Source organism: Myotis nattereri (assembly GCF_964212035.1).
Source record: "Myotis nattereri genome assembly, chromosome: 3".
Taxonomy (NCBI): domain Eukaryota; kingdom Metazoa; phylum Chordata; class Mammalia; order Chiroptera; family Vespertilionidae; genus Myotis; species Myotis nattereri.
In genome coordinates, this window is record NC_138077.1 from 200,374,332 (window position 1) to 200,396,394 (window position 22,063).

Sequence of the window (22,063 nt, forward strand, 5' to 3'; positions counted from 1 at the left end):
CAAGCTCAGGTTGTGGGCTCAATCCCCACTAGGGGAAGTGCAGAAGGCAGCCAATCAATGCTTCTCATCGACGTTTCTCTTTCTCTTTCTCTTTCTCTCTCTCTCTCTCTCTCTCTCTCTCTCTCTCTCTCTCTCTCCCTCCCTCCCTCCCTCCCTCCCTCCCTCTCCTTTCTTCTCTAAAAGAATAAAGAAAAACATATTAAAAAAAATAAAATAGTATGTAGGTTGTGAAACATTTCAATAGTGAATATTGTTTAAATTATTTTTTTTTAAAAAAAGGACTTCCAAGACTAGGAAGCTCTCTACTTAAAATCCTCCATAACACCCATCCAGTGTGGCTCAGTGGTTGAACCCTGATCTATGATGTCATGGTTCGATTCCTGGTCAGGGCACATGCCTGGATTGCAGGCTTGATTCTTGGTGGGAGGCGTGCAGGAGGCAGCCGATCAATGATTCTCTCTTATCATTGATGTTTCTATCTCTCTCTCCCTTCTTCTCTAAAATAAAAGAATTATTTTTTAAAATCCCCCATAACAGCATAATAGTATGCACTCTCACTAACAGTTCCTGCTCCAAAAATGTAATTTTGGAACAGAAGAGAGGGACTGCTAGGAAGGGCTGCTAATATGTTGAAGTTAGTTAACACCTCATTCCATTCTCCATTCACAGCACCACTCTCTCTCTCAAGACTCACCAAATTCAGTTTTGAGCCCATAACCCCCAAAGTAGTAATGCCAAAGCCCAAAAGGTACTAACTGACCCAGGAGAATACAGTTTTTCTAATTTCCTGGTGAGTGTGGTCCACCTACGGATGACAGAAGTGAAGTCTGTCTGCATTTGTCACTTGTCTATTGGGTTTGTTTATTTATATTAAGGAAACTGCCTGATTCTTACAAAATACTAAAAAGTAAGCTGGACCTGAAGTATGGTTTGCGGTTCAGAACACTTCGAAACAAAATGACAGCACTTATTTTTAAAAGGGTCACTACCTTGCACAATTTTCAAAGTCTTTCAAAATTTAGTATATGGGATATGTTGTTTTTATTTAGAGAAGTCTGGCTTTTACCTGAGCCTCTTCCCGAAAACTATTAGCCATTTTTTTTTAACCACCTTGAAAGCCCTCTCCCATGCATTGACCAAATGGAAATAATAAGGCTTTTTGCAGCAAAAACAAAACAAAACCCAAACAAACAACAAAAAGACAGGTGGGACAGGGCCAGATCATAAGAGAACTGAGGCCTCTGAATTTTATCCTGTAAATAATGGAAAGAAGTGAGGATTGCAGAAAAAGGAAACTATGAAATCAGGCTTTTAGAAAGATTAATCTGGCAGTAGAGGAAAGATTAGACGTTGTTTGCGATAGGACAAACAGTAGAAATTGAGAGAAGGGACCAGCTGTGGGAAGCATGGAATAAGAAGTATTAGGCAGACTTAGTGGACTGACTTATGAATGTTCTGGAAACGACAATACACCTGGCATACAACCTGAAAGTGACAACACATATTGGTAATCAAATTATTAATCCAAACTTACCCTCTGTCATGTCTGAGCATGATGTGCCAATGGCTGTGTCCCCACTGTCAGTAACACTGGAACAACGGCTGAAGCGGCTCCGAAAGGCCTCCGAGATAACTGGAGTCTGCCATTCACAACCCAGAGAACTGCTTTTCTTAATTACAATGGAACCTGAAACAAGTAGCATTTCTACCTTTAGAGTGAATCAGCTGATGCAACCCCACAAGACTCTTTTTAAAAAATCACTGAAGCCCTAACTGGTTTGGCTCAGTGGATAGAGCGTCGGCCTGCGGACTGAAGGGTCCCAGGTTTGATTCTGGTCAAGGGCATGTACCTTGGTTGCAGGCACATCCCCAGTAGGGGGTGTGCAGGAGGCAGCTGATCGATGTTTCCAACTCTCTAGCCTTCTCCCTTCCTCGATGTAAAAAATCAATAAAATATATATTTTTTTAAAAATCACTTAAACTTGTGAGAAATAGCAGCATCCCACCCCCTTCTCTCTCCTGTGCCTATTTCAGCAACTCTGAGTTTGTTAATTTTAAATGGAAATAGCATGAGAGGTGAGAATGTTCAAAGACAGAATCAAGACCTACCAGGAATCCAGGAGTACTGAGACAGAAAACAGTAATATTTGATAGTAGCTACCATTTCTGAAATCTAGAAGCCACAGCACTTTATAAACACGATCTCATCTACCTATTTACTGAAAAGTATTATCATATTAACACCCCTATTTTACAGAGGATAGAACTGAGATTGGAACCTAGGTTATTCTAATCCCAATACCCACATTCTTCCTTCTTACAAGGTTTATCAACAGGTGCTGTTAGCCTTCTGGGCAAGACAATGTATAAAGGATGATTTAGCATTCCTGGTCCCCATCCACTAAATGCCAGGAGTAGCCCCCATCCTTCCATCATTGTGCAACCTGAAACTACCCTGTATGTTTCCAAATGCTCCCTATGGTAATAGGAAAACCACTGTTTGACTAAACCACAGTGCCCTCATGAGTAGGGTGAATCCAGATCAAGGTGAGTCTTAAAAGTCAACCTGAAGAGCTTTTGAGAGCAATGCAAAAACAAACAAACAAACAAATACCCCAAACCAACCAACCAAACAAAGTTTCTGAGTGGGTAAGATATAAGATTGATGAAATTTATTTGACTTTACTAACAAAGATTTAAATTCAAATTATTTATTTTAAAAAAAATTTATTTATTGATTTGAGAGAGAAACAGATTTGTTGTCCCACTTAGTTATGCATTCATTTGTTGATTCTTGTATGTGCCTTGACTGGGAATTGAACCGCAACCTTGGCATATCAGGACAATGCTCTAACCAACTGACCACCCAGCCAGGGCTCAAATTATTATTTTTTTAAAACCACTATAATTTTTCTAAATTGTAACTGATGACCCATGTAAAAAAACAAACAGAAAAAAGCAAAAACAACAAAAAACAAACAAAAAAAAGGTAATGGCAGTTATTTAATTCATGTGTTTTCACTTAATTGATTGAAGTATCAGAGTTTAAGATGAAATCAGAAAATATGGTTCTACAGATTCTCTGATCTAGTGTGAAGCCAATAATATTTGAACACAATCATCTTATTCCCTTCTTCCAAGCCACCTAATTCCTTCTACTTTTGTTCCTTTTTGAGCTACCATTACTTCTGCATTCTACTGAAGGAACCCTAATTTTACCTAAAGACTCCTTTTATCCTTTGGGTCACAGTGAACTGTCTGATTTGAAAGAATCTATATACATGCAGTAATCTGTAGTAATCTTTTTTTTAAATGAAAGTCTTTCATTAATATTTATTTTTTTAGAGAGAGGAAGGGAGAGAGAGAGAAACATGAATGTGAGAAACATTAATTGCTTGCTTCCCGTATATGTCCCAACTGGGGATAGAACCCACAACTGAGACATGTGCACTGATCTAGAATCGAACCCACCACCTTTTGGTGTACTGGATGACGATCCAACCACAATGGTCAGGGCATGTAATAATCTTTAATAAAAGACATAACCAACAATCAGATCTTCTGATCAGCGTAAGATTAGCCAGTGTTAACTATACTAAATTAGTGTAATACTAGCCAGAAGCAAAGAAATTTGACCTCTTGGTCAGTCTATCTAGTGTTACCTCTCTAGTCAGTGTAGTTTACCAGGCCTTTTGAAATAGTAAAAATTGATTGAGGACCTGTATTACCATGTTCCTGGCCTCCTACTAGAAACCACTCTCTGTTATTGCCTTTACTAATCTTCCATTCCTCACCACTAACCACTTTTCTCATGCACCCACTCCATATATCAATTCTAAAGACATATTTGCTAAAATAAAAGTATGTTTGGTGTATAGAGGCTTATGCTTATTTCAAAATTAAAGTTTGAAAGCTGAAGTTTTCTTGTGTCATATCACATACCATCAGTAGCATCCTTATCAAACTTTAACCATTATTAATGAAATGAAAAACTATTGAAGACAAAACCATAAAAAGAAGTTGAGCTTTCTCAGGAATTGCTACATTCCAGAAACTTGCATTATACACACAATTGTTATAAGAAACTAGAGGCCCAATGCACGAAATTCGTGCAAGAGTAGGCCTTCCTGCCCTAACTGGTTTGGCTCAGTGGATAGGACGTCGGCCTGTGGACTCAAGGGTCCCAGGTTCGATTCCGGTCAAGGGCATGTACCTTGGCTGCAGGTACATCCCCAGTAGGAGGCGTGCAGGAGGCAGCTGATTGATGTTTCTCTTTCATCGATGTTTCTAACTCTCTATCCCTCTCCCTTCCTCTCTGTAAAAAATCAATAAAATATATTTTTTAAAAAAAAGAGTAGGCCGTCCTTTCCCCGGCACCAGCTTCCCTCTGGCACCCAGGACCTGGGCTTCTTATGGCTGCTGGCAGGCACCCAGGACCGGGCCTTTGCTCCGCCCTGGCTTGGTCCAGAATGACATCCGGTTTAATTAGCATATTACCCTTTTATTATTACAGATTGTACAATCCAGTCTAAGACAGTGCACGGCACATAAGGATGTTCAAATAGTTGCTGAATGAATCTTAAATTGATTCAGCAAATGCTTTTCAAAGTGCTTACTATATGCAAGGCAGCATGCCTAGGCAAACAGAACAACTATCTACCAAATGTCTGCTTTGAGGCACCGTGGGATTTTAAAATTAAATAAAATAAGACATACCCTTAATTGAAGGAAATGTATCCTTTTCTTCATAAATACCACAGAATTCAAAAAGTTATTTTTGGAATGCTACTTCCTAATTAAATGTACCATATCTAGTTAATGTGTATTGTGTGTATATATTTATATAGGTTTAATATATATACTTAATACATCCTTTTAGTATATCTGAGTTTTCAAAATCTTGTCAATCCATTCTAGAGACAAATTCCTGAGTGTCCTGTGACAATACAACTGAGACTGTTGGCATTCAAGAAGAATTCCAATCTTTGTGGGCTAGCAGATGACTGACCCACTCACAAAACTACAAAGACAGCATAGAGCACAGTAATTTATGCTGTGTTTTTCTGATTTCAAATAGCACTATGTTCCAAAGTCATTCTGTTCCAATCCTTTATGTGTCCTCCTGTCTCAATCAATCACGTGGTCTTGTTGTAAGCGCTGTACGACCAGACATAAATAGTCTTGGAGAGACCTCTTTTTCCTTTCAATATAGCCCCATGTTATTGAACTCAATAACAAAACCAACAATTAAATATTAATACCAGCATTTCAGCAAATATTTGCTTACTCAGTTTGTCCTTTAAAGAAAATTTCTGTTATAAAATAACAGCGCAAAGGTCAGAATTTACCCAGAAAACTTTGACTACTCACCTGGTGAAGTGGGATGAGAGTTTCTCTCACTTGGATATTTTTCCTGCATGGCCATCAACACAGTTATTTGACCCAACTCTAGAATGAAGGAATAACCAGTCAGATCTCTCCACTATCTTTTAATTTCCCATAACTCATTCCCATTCAACTAAAACAATCAAAATCATACAGAGGATGCAAGTATTCTTCCACATGTTTACTCTTAAGGATACTTTTTAAGGCAAACCAATTCACAATACTCCACCCCACTTTTCTTCCTAAAGCAAGGAGAAAAAAACCTAGACCCAAAGAGACTCCCAACATTGATCTTATATGGTCTTAGAACCCCTTCAATTGTTGCAAAAATTAAAAATAATATTACTTTTAATTAAATTTTGCCATGAATCATCTTAGCCATGGGGACAGGATGGAAGGATGGGGTGGAAAAAGAACTAATTAACCAAACCAACAATTAAGTATTATGGCTTCAATTATGATTAACATAAAAACAAAATTCCCTTATTCTCCCAGTAATCACATGATGCACAAAGATGGACAGAATTCTTGGTCATTAGCAGAACCCCAGTCCTTAGGTGGGAACATGAGGATTTCTTCTCATTTCTCCACTCCTTAAAATATTTATATTTACTCTAATGTAGGTTCTGAGAATTCAGGAGAAATCTGATTACTATCTGTATAAACAAAAGCTTTAATTAACTGTAATAACTGCAAGTAATATCTTATATTTGCATAATACTTGAGAGGCAGTACAGAGAATTGTTTCACAATTTGTACTCTATTTCTCTATAATACTCTTTAATACTTTATTTTATTGACTTTTTTTTTCTTTTTTGAGAGAGAGGAAGGGAGAGAGATAGAGAAACATCGATGTGAGAGAAACATAGATGGGCTGCCTCCTTTTGGGGATTGAGCCCGAATATTGGACATGTGCCCAGACTGAGAATCGAACCAGAGACCTTTCGGTGCATGGGAAGATGCCCAACCGAGTTACACCAGCCAGGGTTCAGAGTATGGTCTCTTGATCAGACAGCTTGGGTTTGAAGTGTGACTTAGAAATTTATTTGCTTTATAAGGAGGGCAAATTTTTTTAATATCTCTGCACCTCAGTTCCTTCATATAAAAATGAAGATAATGATAGCACCTAATTCATGTTAATTCTTTTAAAATTAACTTACAACAGTGCCTGACACATATTAAGTGCTTTGTTAAAGTTTTTTTTTAATTATACATGTCAATAAAAGTGGCAGTTTGGTCCCTGGAGGATAAAGTATAAATGTGGAAACTTTGAATTCATAAGAGCCTACAAAGAGTTTGGGACAAACTCTTAGAAGTGAATTTAAAACTTTGGAGGGAAAAAAAAGAAGCTATATGGTACTATTTCTATAATGTACTTCACTGACCTCTACAGTTTTCTTTTAGTAACAGCAACCAAACCCTCACTAATTCACTGCATTTACAACAGAAATCCCAGGTCTTCACATACTGATTAGAAGTTTTGTTCAGTAATAAAAGCTTCAATTTATGGCTAGTATCATTCAATGTGTTAATGGTGAAACAGAATGATTAGATTAGCTACCTACTAGTGATATCAAACAATCAATATCAAAATCCTTTTTTTATCCCTTTCTTTTTTCTTTTTTTTTTTTACAGAGAGGAAGGAAGAGGGATAGAGAGTTAGAAACATCGATAAGAGAGAAACATTGATCAGCTGCCTCCTGCACACCCCCTACTGGGGATGTGCCTGCAACCAAGGTACATGCTCTTGACCAGAGTTGAACCTGGGACCTTTCAGTCCGCAGGCTGACGCTCTATCCACTGAGCCAAACCGGTTACGGCTCATCCCTTTCTTTAAAGTAGAACAAAATGATAGGCCCACTGGATTCTAAGATCTTTTCAAATTGATATAAATTAAAAATAGAATGACAATGGAACTTTCAGTTAACAGATTCACTCCTAGGTATATAATCTCTTCAAAAGAAATAAAAATATAGGCCCATAAAATCTTGTATATGAACACTCACAGCAGCAAAATATATATATATATATATATATATATATATATATATATGTATATATGTATATGTATATATATATATATATGTATATATATATATACACACACACACACACACACACACACACACATACATATATATAAATAAGTAAAACTAGAGGCCTGGTACACAAAAATTTGTGCACTGGGGGGTGGGGGGGTACCTCAGCCCAGCCTGTTCCCTCTTGCAGTCTGTGGAGGGATGCCTGGGATCTAATCCCGAAGCTGGGCTCCCCGGCAGAGAGCACCAACTCTGAGAAAGGTACCCACATAACATCTAGCTGTGAAAAGCAGCAGGGGACATCTTTCCCACATAGACATCTGCCTTACCTAGGGGGAAGACAGTGACACACCCTATTGAAAAACATCTTGCCCTGAGGCCACTTAAGAGATTAAAAGTAACAACCTCCAGGCAGAAGCAACTGCCCCACCCTGTTGAAAAAACTCTCGTCATACCTGAGGATGATTGCCTGGGGACAATTCAAGTCAGAATCCTATTAGTCTGTGGACAGAGGCGGTCTATGGAGACTTTGAATCTTTGTCTGATATAATTAGTCAGAAATAGCCGTTAACACTGTCCTGCACTAGACATTGAGAGGTGTAGAGGATCTACCTAGTACACAGTCATAAACCCAGACAACCAAAATGAGGAACGAACAACCCCCAAATGAAAGAACTAGGGAATTCTCCAGAAGAAGAGATAAATGAAGCAGAGATAAGAAATTTATCTGTAACAGAATTCAGAGTAATGATGTTAAAAATGCTCAACAGTATAAAAAAAAGATATAGTAACTATGAAAAAAGAACAGTCTGAGATAAAGAATGACATAACACAAATAAAGAATACATTGGAAGGAATACACAGCAGATTAGGGAAAGCTGAGAATCGAATCAGTGAATTAGAAGACAGAGTTGAAAATACCACTCAATTAGAGAACCAAAAAGAAAAAACAGGAGGACAGCTTAAGGGAGCTGTGGGACAAAGTGAAACATAACAATATTAGAATAGTAGGTGTTGAAAGGGTGAGTCATCGCGGGGCCTACATGGGCCGGCCGCCGGGCCCCATGAGGCACAGCCTGACCACACTGCTGGCGGCCTCGGGCACTGACTCCCCAGCCCACGGCGGTAGCCCGGAGCAGGCCACCCGCCCGCCGCCCCTGGACTGGACCCACGCGGCAGCGGCGGTGGCGGGGCGTGTGCCCTTGCCTGAGGAGGTGATCGCCGGCGCCCCCGGGGACGAGACGGAGGATGTGGACTTCCTGTCTGGGCTGGAACTGGTCGATCTGCTGGACCCCCGGCAACCGGACTGGCCCCTGGAGCCCGGGCTCAGCTCGCCCTTGGGGGGGCGAGGACTGCGCCCTCCATCTTGCCCTGGGTCCTCCATTTTTGGGCAGAGCCATGTGCTCGGCGGGGGCTTCTTCCCGGAGGCCCAGGCCTCTGCTGGCCACGCCCAGGATTTCTCTGGACTAACCAATGATAATCAAGGGAAGTGCACGCCATCAATATGACCACATCCTGTGTAACAAGACCCGACTCGCGCCTGGCCAATCGGCGGGGCCCACAGTCCCCCCACCCCCCGCCCTTACTATAAAACTCACAATCCCATCAGGCCTCGCTCTCTCGCGGCCACTGGGCTTACCGTTGTTGCATTGGTGAGTGTGGTCGGGGAGCCGAACTAGTTCGAAATGAAGAACTCTTTGCTTTTGCATCGGACTCGCTGGCTCCCTGATGGGCTTTTTGGGAACCTTGAAATCTGGGCACAACAGGTGTGCCAGAAGAGGCAGAAAGGGAGAAAGGAATAGAGAAGCTATTTGAAGAAATAATGGTAGAAAATTTCCCTAACCTAGTAAAGGAAAAAATCACACGAGATCAGGAGGCATAGAGAACCCCAAACAAGAAGAACCCAAAGAGACTCATGCCCAGACACATCATAATTAAAATGCCAAAAATTAAAGACAAAGAGAGAATCTTAAAGGCAGCAAGAGAAAAAAAAACTGTTACCTACAAAGGAGTTCCCATAAGGCCGACATCTGATTTCTCGTCAGAAACGCTACAGGCCAGAAGGGAATGGCATGAAGTACTCAAGGTAATGGAAAGCAAGGATCTCAGAGCAAGATTACTATATCCAGCAAGGCTATCATACAAAATAGATGGTCAAATAAAGAGCTTCCCAGACAAAAAAAAGACTAAAGGAGTTCATCACCACCAAACCAGCATTATAAGAAATGCTTAAGGGACTGCTTAGAAGAAACAGAGAGAAACCTAGCCATACAGAATTAAAATGGCTATAAATGAGGGGTATTAAAGTCCCCTACTATGAATATATTTTTGTCAATTTCTCTGTTAAAGTCCTCTAGAAGTTTTTTGATATATATATTTAGGTGCACCTATATTGGGTGCATAAATGTTTACCAGGGTTATATCCTCTTGATGGATCGATCCCGTTAATATTATGTAGTGACCTTTGTTGTCTCTTGTGATGGCCTTTTCAATAATAACCCTGAATGCAAATGGATGAAATGCTCCAATCAAAAGGTGTAGGGTAGCTGAATGGATACAAAAACATGACCCAACTATATGCTTTCTACTAGAGACCCACCTCAAAAAGAAAGACACACATAGGATGAAAGTGAAGGGATGGAAAAATTTTTTCCCATGCAAATGGAAAAGGAAAAGAAAGCTAGAGTAGCAATATTCATATCTGACAAAACAGACTTTAAAATGAAGGCCATCACAAGAGACGACATAGGTCACTACATAATACTAAAGGGATCAATCCAACAAGAGGATATAACCCTGGTAAACATTTATGCACCCAATATAGATGCACTTAAATATATATATATAAAAAACTTCTAGAGGACTTTAACAGAGAGATTGACAACAATATAGTCAGAGTAGGGGACTTTAACACCCCTCTGACTTCCTTGGATAGATCTTCCAGACAAAAAGTTAACAAGGAAACAGAGACTTTAAAGGACACACTAGATCAAATGGATTTAATAGACATTTATAGAACATTTCACCTCAACGCAGCAGAATATACATTCTTCTCAAGAGCACATAGATCATTCACAAAAGTATGGAGTTTCCTCAAAAAATTAAAAATTAAAAATGGAACTTCCATTTGTTCCAATAATCCCACTTCTAGGAATATATCCCAAGAAATCAGAAACACCGATCAGAAAGCATATATGCACCCCTATCTTCATAGCAGCACAATTTACAACAGCTAAGATATGGAAACAGCCTAAATGCCCATCAGCAGATGAGTGGATTAGAAAACTGTGGTGCATCTACACAGTGGAATACTACACTGCAGTAAAAAACAAGGAACTCTACCATCTGCAACAGCATGAATGGACCTGGAGAGCAACATGCTAAGCGAAATAAGCCAGTTGGAGAAAGATAAATATCATATGAACTCACTCATCTGTAGAATATGATGAACAGTATAAACTGATGAACAAAAACAGAGCCAGAGGGGAAAACAATACACTAGAATATAATAGAAGTAATCCTGTTATTTGCAGAGTTTTAATATTTCCTACAACTTTTGTGATATCATACTATGTTAGTACAGTTTTGGTAACATTATTATACTTAAAACCCTTTTATTCTTGAAATATTAATGTTTATTGTATGTAATCCTATATAATAAAAGGCTAATATGCAAATTGACCAAACGGCAGAGCAACCGTCACTATGACCCACACTGACCACCAGGCACAGACGCGCAACACAGGAGCTGCCCCCTGGTGGTCAGTGCACTCCGATGGGGGTGTGCCACTCAGCCAGAAGCCCTGAGCTGGGCTGGAAAGTGCAGCGGCGGTGGTGGGAACCTCTCCCATCACCGCAGCAGTGCTAAGGATGTCTGACTGCCGGCTTAGGCCCGCTCCCCGCCATCAGTCAGACATCCTCTGAGAGCTCCCAGACTGCGAGAGGGTGTAGGCCAGGCTGAGGGACTCCCCCTCCCTCGAGTGCACGATTTTTGTGCACCAGGCCTCTAGTATTATTATATGTAGGATCATTTTTCTTGAATAATTGGTTTTTATTGCATGCAACATTATCATATTTAAAATCGTTTTTCTTGAGATATTAATGTTTATTGCATGTACCAATATATTTAAGATAATTTTTCTTGAAATATTAAGGTTTATTGCATGTAACATTTAAAATCGTTTTTTCTTGAAATAAAAAAAAAACTGAAAAAAAGGAAAAATAAAATAAAATAAAAAGAAATGAATACTACTGTCATGACAAGTGAAGAAAGATTACACCATAAACCAGAGCAGAGAGCAAGGCCATGGGATGGGAAGGAAGTTTCCCAGAGAAAGCGATGACAGGGCCAAAATCTGTAGGTTAAGTCAAAGCAAAGAACTGGAAGACTTGAAACACAGCACCCTCACTCTCCAAACTTCTCATTTCTAAGCCTGATGGTTCCCAACCTGAATGTGGAACCCAGACATCGTCCTGGGCAGAGACTGTATCTACTCCTCCAGTTACCTATTGCACCTGTTGCCTCCACCCCGCAATGCGCACCATAATCAACCTCAACACATTTTGCTGAAAAGAACTGAAAGCAACCTTACAAGTCATGCAGATTGCCTGAAGTATTTTAAACATACAGTCTAGCCTGGCTGGTGTGGCTCAGTGGTTGAGCATCAACCTGTGAAGCAGGAGGTCATGGTTCAATTCCAGGTCAGGGTACATGCCGGGGTTGCGGGCTCACTCCCCAATATGAGGTGTGCAGGAGGCAGCCGACCAATGATTCTCTCTCATCACTTAAGTTTCTATCTCTCTCCCCTCTCCCTTCCTCTCTGAAATCAATGAAAATATATTAAAAAAATAAGTACAGTCCACAGGCAAAAAAAACAGCAACAATAAAGCACTGATACATGCTACAAAATAGATGAACTTTGAAAACATTATACCAAATGAAAGAAGCCAAACACAAAAGGCCTCATACTGTATGATTCCACTTATATGCAATGTCCAGAATTGGTTGCCAGGGACCAAGAGGAGGGCCATGGGGGAACAGGGAGTGAATGCTAATGAACATGGGGTTTCTTTCCAAGGTGATCAAAATGTTCTGGGATTAGATAGTAGTAATGGCTGCAACAACCTTGTGAATATACTAAAACCACTAAACTATACACACATAAAATCAGATTTTATGATATGTGAATTACATCTCAAGTAAGAACTCCCACAAGGAGTAAACTAGTACATAAAAAATAATTCTGACTTTTTCCCACTAACTTCAGAAGTAGATGGGCTACTGGTGGAAATTTTTAGAACTACTGAAGAAGAGATTTCCTGAGATAAAATCAAGAGAAATAAAGGTATGAGAAGCAACACAAACAATCCATTATACAGCCAGGAAAAGTAGGAGTGAATGGAAACAGAAAAAAAAGCACCCAATATTGATGGCTTCTATCTTCAAAGCCCTTTAAACTACAGAAATATTAATTTATTCAATAAATTTAACATGTGTTCAGTGCTTACTACCCATCAAGCACTGAGCTAAACACTCTGTAGGTATCATGTCTTATGTTTAATGCTCACATCAAACCTATGAGGTAGTTACCATTATTATGCTCATTTTCTGGATGAAGAAATAAAAATTTAGAGAGGTGAAGATCAGATGGCTAGGAAGAGGCTTCACAGCCAGGACTGTGCTCTAACGCTATAGGAGTCTAATCAGCATTCTCTCTGTGTACGACAAAGAGAAATAAAGGAAATCCTAAGGCACTACAAGTTGAAAGTTCTGCCTCAGATACAGCCAGATTTGCTAGCCCCAGAGCAGTAAGGAACGGAGATAGCTCATATAATTTCTTCACTTTGCCCCTGATAACCACCCAGGCTCTATTTCCCAAGCTGCTACCCAAAATTAAATTTTTACTGTTGTAAGTATTTCTCCCCTTGAGGAATTACCATCTTAGTGTGGGACGTCGCACTAGGCAGCTGTTGAGAGAACCACATCAAGAGAGGAGAGGATTTGAAGGGATACACAGACAGCTGACACAGACACATTAAGAATCTCACACCATCACACTGCTTTCATGGCCTTGATAGTTCATTAAATCAAGTTGGCTAAAGAGAAGCCAAACCATTGCCAAGAAGTGACCTCGACAAAGAACAGGTCCTGAAGCACACACAACAGCAGACCATTATGGAACAGACAAGGCCCAAGGGCAAGTAATGAGGCCTGGCTGTCTTCCTCAGCCTCGTATCACCACTCCTCCCTACCCAGCACACTAGTCAATTCATCAATCAAAACCTACCCAGTGCCTACTATGTGCCTACCTCTACACCACGTGGTGAAAATAAACGGGAGCAAAAGACAAACAGAGCCCGGCCGGCGTGGCTGTGGCTGTGGCTGAGCATCGATCTATGAAGCAGAAGGTCAACGTTCGCCGGGCCGATTCCCGGTCAGGACACATGCCCGGGTGGTGGGCTCCTTCCCCAGTGGGGGGCGTGCAGGAGGCAGCCGATCAAGGATGCTCGCTCATCAATGATGTTTCTCTCTCTCCCTTTCCCTTCCTCTCTGAAATCAATAAAAAATATTTTTTTAAAAAAAGACAAAGAGCTCTGATTCTCCCAGTTTATTGTGACGGAGCAAGTACTAAGTACCCTCTATTGAACAGATAAGTTTTCACTCACTAAACGCCAACAGCGCCTCCTGGTCTAAAGCAGAAGCAGGGTTCCTCAACCTCAGTGCTAGTGACATTTGAGGTCGGAAAAGTCTTGGTTGGGGAAGGCTGTGCCGTCACGGTAGGATATTTCGCAGCACCCACCCTTGACTTCTAACCACTAGGTGCCAGGGGCAATCTCTGAGGTGAGATCATCAGAAAATCTCCGGACGGGGCCAAAGACCCCGTGGGGAGCAAAACGGCCCCGCTCGGAAGCTCCAGCCGAGAGCCCTCACAGGCGCTCCCGGCCCCCCAAATCTATTCATTCTTCAACTCTCAGCTCAAACTTCAGCAGGAAAGGCTCCCTGCCCTTGCAGGCTACATCCGCAACTTGGATTCCGTCTACTTTCTCCCGGGACTGCGCGCCGCCTGAGGGCACGGACCCTGCTTCCCGCCGTGCAACTGGCCCGGGCCTGAGGCCCTTCACTCAGGCACAGCGACTGCTGTGGCGGGAATGACGACGGAGCAGAAAGCCAGGCGAGAAACTCCACGGGGCGTGTGGGGGGCATTATTTTAGGAAACCCAGCTAAGAGACCAAGGCAGACGGCGTCGGTGCTGTGCGCATGCGCTCCCGCCCCGCCCCGCCCCCCCCCCCCAGAGGCAGATAGGTCGTGCGTGTCTGAGGCTTCCCCAAGGCTCCCCAAGGTGGGGTAGGGATTGTCAACCCGACGGACGTCCCCGAGGGGAGGAGGACTTACGTGGGCCTGAAAGCGGGCGGCGAAATACCTCACTCAGGGACACCAACTGCGGCCACCACGTCGGCCACCGGCTCCGAATCCCTCCCTCGCTTCCCTAACGGCCGTTGCACGCCCGCCTGGCCGCGCGCCTCAGAGCGCGCCTCCCTGGCCCCACCCCTTCTGCGCGCCTGTGGCCAATCAGGAGCCGGGCCGCGCCGGTGTCCCGCCCTTGCACGCTGCCCTGGGTTCCGAGAGCGGACGGATCCTTCTGCGCATGACCCCGCCGCCCCAGCCAGCCCGCGGGTCCGCCCCTGGCGCAGGTCTCGCCTCTGGGCGGAGTCCGGCTCCCCCGGGCTGGAGTAGCTTGCTGGGCATGGGGCAGATGGAGAAGCTGGCGGCCAGGACAAATCTTTCCAGAATCCCATTCAACCTGCCCTTCCCTCCTCCCGTTCCCCACTCCTGAATGGTACTCCCACCTGAAAATAGGGCGTGGGTCACTGCTCACACGTCAGGGTTAGGGCTGCTGCGGCTGGGGTCGGGGCTTGGGGTCAGTGGTCAGTTTGTGACCAGGACTCAGGTTGAAGGATCAAGCTTGCCTTCCTACCCAAATTCAGTCCCCAGGAAAAGGAACTAAGTTCATTGCATTAATAGATATTTAAAAGTCATACTTGGAAATTGTTTAAAGAAGGAACAAAACCATCAGCCGAAGGATAGTGAAATCCCAGGGTGTCTGGAAACCTGACTTAGGAGGGAGAGACATTAAAAAGCTGTGTGATTTTTTTTTTAACTTTGAAGAACCAGACTAAAGAACTTTAATTAATGGATCAAATTCACTCTAGAGAGTGGTTCTCAACCTTCCTAATGCCGCGACCCTTTCATACACTTCCTCATGTGGTGGTGACCCCCAATTTCATTGTTACAAATTGAACATAATTAAAGCATAGTGATGAATCACAAAAACAATATGTCATTATATATGTGTTTTCCGATGGTCTTAGGCGACCCCTGTGAAAGGGTCGCTCGACCCCCAAAGGGGTCGCGACCCACAGGTTGAGAACCACTGCTCTAGAGGAAGGAATCTGGGATGTGCTCCAGGGTTCTATCAGCGCCCTCATATTTTTAGAATATAGAAGGGCCCTGGCCGGTGTGGCTCAGTTGGTTGAGCATCCTCCCATGCACCCAAAGTCCCTGGTTTGATTCCTAGTCAGAACATATGTCCAGGGTTTGGGACTCGATCCCACATTGGAGTGCGTGCTGGAGGCTGCTGATCATGTTTCTCACAGAGATGTCTCCCCACCCACCCCCCCTCCCGTCCCATCTCCCTCAATGGAAAAAATATCCTTGGGTGAGGATTAATTAACTAATTAAATAAAATACGAGCAAGAGTTAATGCTTTTGCCAAAAGGGCTATTTAAAATCTACTCCAGACCTGTAAAGTTAATATGATTTCCCATGGCAGGATAGGCCAGTACCCTGGACCGCCGTCCTACCCTTCCCTCCCTAGTCCCACCCTCAGGGTGACCGCTTAGCTGGGCGTCTGGCTCCCTGGGCAGGCAGTGGCCACAGAGCTGCAAGGTGGAGGCTGCAGCGATGGCCAGGAACCCTCCCTCCCCCAACCTGAGCTGTGTGTTCACCGGCTGGCCGGCCCGAGCATCTCGCTGCTAGTCACACAGGGTCACTCGGCTGTGCAGGTAGAGCCCATTGCTGTTGAAGGCCAGCATCACCTCCAGAGAAGCCTCTGTTGCCCTGCAGGCCCCAGAGCATCCGGTTGCTGACTGGCCAGCTGTGGGGAGACATAGCATCACCCATTGCTAGGAGCCTGGGCTTGGGGTCCTCAGTGTGGATGGACAAACATTGATTTCCCTTTATGTGCTTGTCCCTGTGTGACTGTAGATGCTGGGTCTCTTGCTGAGAACTTTGCATACATTATTTCGTATCAGTCCTAGAAGAAAGACAATACTTTTGCCCCCTTCCTTCTCTTTTTTAAAAACATATTTTTATTGATTTCAGAGAGAAGGGAGAGGGAGAGATTGAAACATCAATGATGAGAATCATTGATCGGCTGCCTCCTGTATGCCCCCTACTGGGGGTTGAGCCCGCTACTGGGCATGGGTCCTGATCAGGAATTGAACCTTGACCTCCTGGTTGATGAGTCGATGCTCAACCACCAAGCTACATTGGCCGGACAACATTGTTCAATTTTTACCTTGTCTGATTAAGGTGCTGCTCCAATGAGCATTGGTTCATTGAATCTTCACAACTAATCTGAGTAAAGACTATTATTTCTATTAAGCAAATGAAGAAACAAAGGTTTAGATAGGGGAAGACATCTATTCAAGGTCACACAGCAGGAAGTGGTCCATCAGACCCCAGAGCCCAGTGTCTTCTTTACCATGCTGCACTATCTCACAAAAATACAGCTTCATTCTCATACCTGAGCCAGCCACTCTGGAGAGAGAGAGAGAAGGGCCCAGCTCAGCACAGAGCCTTCCTCTTTTCCCTGGGCAATGGGCAGAAATAGGTCCATCACCTGATACCCTTACATTGCATCCTTGACTGTTGTCAAAGGTCTAATTCAGTAAACTAGTGACCCAACCCAGGTGACAGGCTCTTCATTCCCACAACCTAGTTCTGAGGAGGCACTGACCCTTGTCCCCAACCCGGCCCCGGTCTTGCACCCACTCCTTCTGCACCCAACTTTCTTGAAGCTCTGTGCAGAGATAAAGGGATTGCAATAGGACAGAAGAGCTGGCTGGGATGCATGGAAAGAGTAAGGGGATCTAGGTTCTAGACCTGGGTCTATTACTGACTCACTGTGTGATTTTAAGGAAGATCCCACCCACCTCAGTGCCTCCATGTCCCCCTCAGCACAGTGAAGGACTTGTGCTCCGCATTGGAAGAGCCCTCTATACTCTGGTGACCAATGGGTCTGTTTGCTACAAAAGTCCAGGCTGAAATAAACAGATGTTTGCTATAAGGGTTTCCATTTTTTATTTGCAAGGAGAGATGTTTCCATTGGATCTAATTTTGTTTTGTTTTTTTCTTCCGTGTGGTCAACCAGTTGTCTCTGCCTCCTTACAGAAAAGTCCATCTTTTCCCTACTGACTTGCCATGCTATCTGTCATTATGTATCTAGATGGATTTTCATTCCCTTTCTTTCATTCCACTGGTTCACTTGTCTATCCCTGCACTAACACCATGTTATGTTACTGTTACTTTAATGTAAATCTTAGACTCCCATCTTGTTCTTCAGAATTATCTTGGCCATGTGGTCCTTTTGATTTTCCTTATATATATTAGAATCTGCTTATCGAGTTGTGATTTTGATGGGAATTATGCCACAATTGTAGATTTGGGAGAATTGACATCTTTATGATACTGAGGTTTCCTGCCCACAGAAGCTCCTTTGAGAAGCCATGGAGTATGGCCTGGGCTCTGAAGTCAGACCTGTGATAGGATCCTAGCTCTGTGATGGGGACAAATCACTTCATGTTTCTTTTTTTTTTTTTATCCTTTCTTTTTTTATTTTTTATTAAATCTTTATTGTTCAGATTATTACATTTGTTCCTCTTCCCCCCCCCAACTCCCCTCCTTCCAGTTCCCACCCCACCCTCCGCCCTCACTCCCCACCCACTGTCCTCATCCATAGGTGCACGATTTTTGTCCAGTCTCTGCCCGCATCTCCCACACCCCTTTCCCCCCGCAAGAATAGTCAGTCCATTCCCTTTCTATGTCCCTGATTCTATTATAATCACCAGTTCATTCTGTTCATCAGATTATTTATTCACTTGATTCTTAGGTTCACTTGTTGATAGATGCATATTTGTTGTTCATAATTTGTATCTTTACCTTTTTCTTCCTCTTCCTCTTCTTAAAGGATACCTTTCAGCATTTCATATAATCCTGGTTTGGTGGTGATGAACTCCTTTAGCTTTTCCTTATCTGTGAAGCTCTGTATCTGACCTTCAATTCTGAATGATAGCTTTGCTGGATAAAGTAATCTTGGTTGTAGGTTCTTGCTATTCATCACTTTGAATATTTCTTGCCACTCCCTTCTGGCCTGCAAAGTTTCTGTTGAGAAATCAGCTGACAGTCATATGGGTATTCCCTTGTAGGTAACTGAGTTTCTTTCTCTTGCTGTTTTTAAGATTCTCTCTTTATCTTTTGCTCTTGGCATTTTAATGATGATGTGTCTTGGTGTGGTCCTCTTTGGATTCCTTTTGTTTGGGGTTCTCCGCGCTTCTTGGACCTGTAAGTCCATTTCTTTCACCAGGTGGGGGAAGTTTTCTGTCATTATTTCTTCAACTAGGTTTTCAATATCTTGCTCTCTCTCATCTTCTGGCACCCCTATAATTCTGATGTTGGTACGCTTGAAGCTGTCCCAGAGGCTCCTTACACTATCTTCGTATTTTTGGATTCTTTTTTCATTTTGCTTTTCCGTTTGGGTGTTTTTTGCTTCTTCACATTTCAAATCTTTGACTTGATTCTTGCGCTCCTCTGGTCTGCTGTTGGGAGTCTGTATAATATTCGTTATTTCAGTCCGTGTATGCTTAATTTCTAGTTGGTTCTTTATCACAACATCGAGGGTCTCATTAGATTTCTTGTAGATCTCAATAAGTTTATTGGCGGCTTCTAGACAGTTCTTGAGAGACCTTCAAAGTGTGGTTCTGAACTCTATATCCTCCATTGACAATTTTGTCCTTTTTCTTTGTCTCCGCATTTTTTATGCTTTTTTGGTGCACCCCCTAGTGGTCTTTGTGCGCAGTCTTGTTGTAGGTAAGCCTTGATTGTTGTAGTTAATACTGGGGGGATTTGACCTCCAGGCCAACTGGCTGTGAGAATCAGCTGTGTCTGCAGTGGGAAAACTTCTGTCCTCTGGGGAGGTGCTAATCTAGCCTTTGCCTGAGGCTATCTGGCAAATGGCTCTGTGCAGGGCTTGGGCGGGGCAGGGCGCATGGAATCAACAGGGCAGGCGGAGCGAGCAGTTATGGCTGCTCTCAGTCCCGTCCCGAGAGGCTCTGCCTCTGAGTTCCAGCAACCGCTGCAAACCTCGGAGAGAAAGCTGCCCTCGCATTCCGACCGTTCTGACCGATGCCAGACAGTCCTGCTTCTCCCGTTTGAGTCTGGGTCCCTAGAGACTCGCCCAGAACTGGAGCTCAGGGCCTGAGCCTCCCTCCCGATTAAAAACGACAACCGCACCCTCAGCCACCAGCCCGCTCCGCGCGCGCACCTCCGCACCTTTGTATTTTCTGCACTGCGCCTCCTCTGAGTCTCGGTATGCTGTTCTCTTTCCTTCTAGTTGAAGAATTTCCCCTCAGCCAGCCTTCCTGTGGTTCTGGGTGATGTCAGTTCTGTCTTTTAGTTGTATTTTTGAAGTGGTTGTTCGAGGCAGCAAACTCCGGTGTTTACCTATGCCGCCATCTTCCACTTCATGTTTCTGAGCCTCAGTTTCCTCAGCTGTAAAACAGGGATGATAATAGTACCCACCTCACTGATGGTCATAAGGATTAAATGAGATAATGCACGTGAAGAACCTAGCATAATGCTTAGCATATACTTGGTGCTCAACAACTAGAACCTGCTAATAATTATCCCCTTCTGCTCCTCTTACCAAAATTGCTATCTGCTTCCTGGATACTTCTGTTCCTGGAAAATGCCATGGACTCATGGGAGTGATGAGACATGCAATTTGCTGCCACCTCCCAATATCTTCCCCAAGAGAGGGCAGCAGGTGTCTGAGCTCCTTCGCCCTCAGTTCTAGGCCAGCTTGGGAGAAAACTAGCCTGCTGAAACCCCAAGCTATTGGTCCAGTCCAGATGGGAAGGACAGACAAAAAGGGGGAGATAGCTGAGATGACAAATGGAGGAAGTAGATAGACAAAGCTAGCATCCTCAAAGAAGATGGATGAGCAAAGCCAGAAGCCCCTTGGAGGTCATCCCATCATGCTCTTGTGTCCAAACTCATTGGTGCCCAAGCCTTTTAGACAATTAAAGGGTGGGGTGGAGGATGGCTGCGCTCACATTATAGGATCTTCCAGAGGATGCTACCTGATCTTATCTGATCTTCCACCACCTTCTTCCCCTCTCTGGCCAGCCAGACAAGGAGAAATGAGAGTCCCCAGAGAAGGATAGATGGAAAGGGTGAATGTGGATACTCACCAGGCAGATTGAGGGCTCGATCTCCAGTAAATAGCAGCAGCAGCAAAAGCCACTGGCTGCCCATAGCTCTGCTGGTTGATGATCCTGGAGGGCACTGGAAAGCGTCCTGGCCTAAACATCAGCTCCAAGATAGTGAGGCACTGCTTTCACTGGGGCCACCTCTCACCTGCCTGCTGAGTGTACCACCCTGTCCCAGGTTTCCAGACTTTTCCCCCCAGAAGATCCCAGAGGGCTTCTCTGTAGTGAAACCAATGCTGATGGGAGGGGTTTGGAGGGTAGAGTTTCCCCATCAGCTGCAATCATTGAGTCTTTGGGGATGCCCATTTAAGTTGATGAATATCCCCAAGGTCCCTAGTTGTCAGTCTTTGCTAAATAGCTGGGCAGAACTCTGGGCCTTTCAGCCTTCCCCTCAACCCAACACGGAGGAACCTGAGTCTCAGTGATGTGACTGATTTCATTGGCCTCCCCACTCCTAGGCTAGAGCGGGCCATTTGATGTTGGGGCTGGAAACCAATCTCATCCTCTCCCCATTGCACAGATGGGGAAAGCAGAAAACAAGGCCCAGTGACTTGCCTAAGGACCAGAATCCTGTCCTCCAACACAACTCTTCCTGTTGCCCGTGACGGCCACAGCTTTCTCAGACTCTCTGCATTGCCTAAGTCTGGAACCTGCTATGGCAGTAAATGGTGTCTGGTTTGTCATTCTCCGTTGCCCCAAGATGGAGCTTCCTGTACCTTCATGACTTGGTCAATGGTGACCCCATTAGACTAGAATTCCCCAGAATGAGGACCAGTCTCTTCTGCCTTCAGACAGAGGGGTAGGACTGTCTCCTGCGTCAGGCAGGGGCTCCCAACCACCAAATTTTAGGTCTCTAAGCACATGATTATATCTTTACCATTTAGTCACAGTTATGTAGGGTGCAGATTCTCTCTCCCATTGGACTGGAAGCTCTGGAGGGCAGTCGGTGACTTTCCCATCAGACAAACAGGCTATTGAGGGGCAAGATCAGTCTTGCCCATTAGACCTGGAGCAAGGTTGCCCCAAGGTGTTGGAGATCCACAAATCAGACACATTGATCCCAACATAAAACTTTATTGTCAATACACAGA

The 22,063-nt window shown here is 43.6% G+C and overlaps 1 protein-coding gene across 2 annotated transcripts in view; it reads right to left on the minus strand.

The window, feature by feature from the left end:
* Window positions 1-14,969, minus strand: part of CEP85 (centrosomal protein 85) — a 34,827-nt gene extending 19,858 nt beyond the window's left edge. The window contains exons 1-3 of one of the 2 annotated variants that reach the window (XM_081087200.1): window positions 14,818-14,969; window positions 5,371-5,448; window positions 1,535-1,687 (exon numbers count right to left, since the gene is read on the minus strand). In XM_081087200.1, coding sequence (XP_080943326.1) covers window positions 1,535-1,687; window positions 5,371-5,425 — 208 coding nt within the window. In that variant the 5' untranslated portion in view covers window positions 5,426-5,448; window positions 14,818-14,969. Of the gene's footprint in view, window positions 1-1,534; window positions 1,688-5,370; window positions 5,449-9,063; window positions 9,078-14,817 lie in introns of those variants that run through there. The other variant, XM_081087201.1, reaches the window with a different exon arrangement.
* Window positions 14,970-22,063: the final 7,094 nt, after the last annotated feature.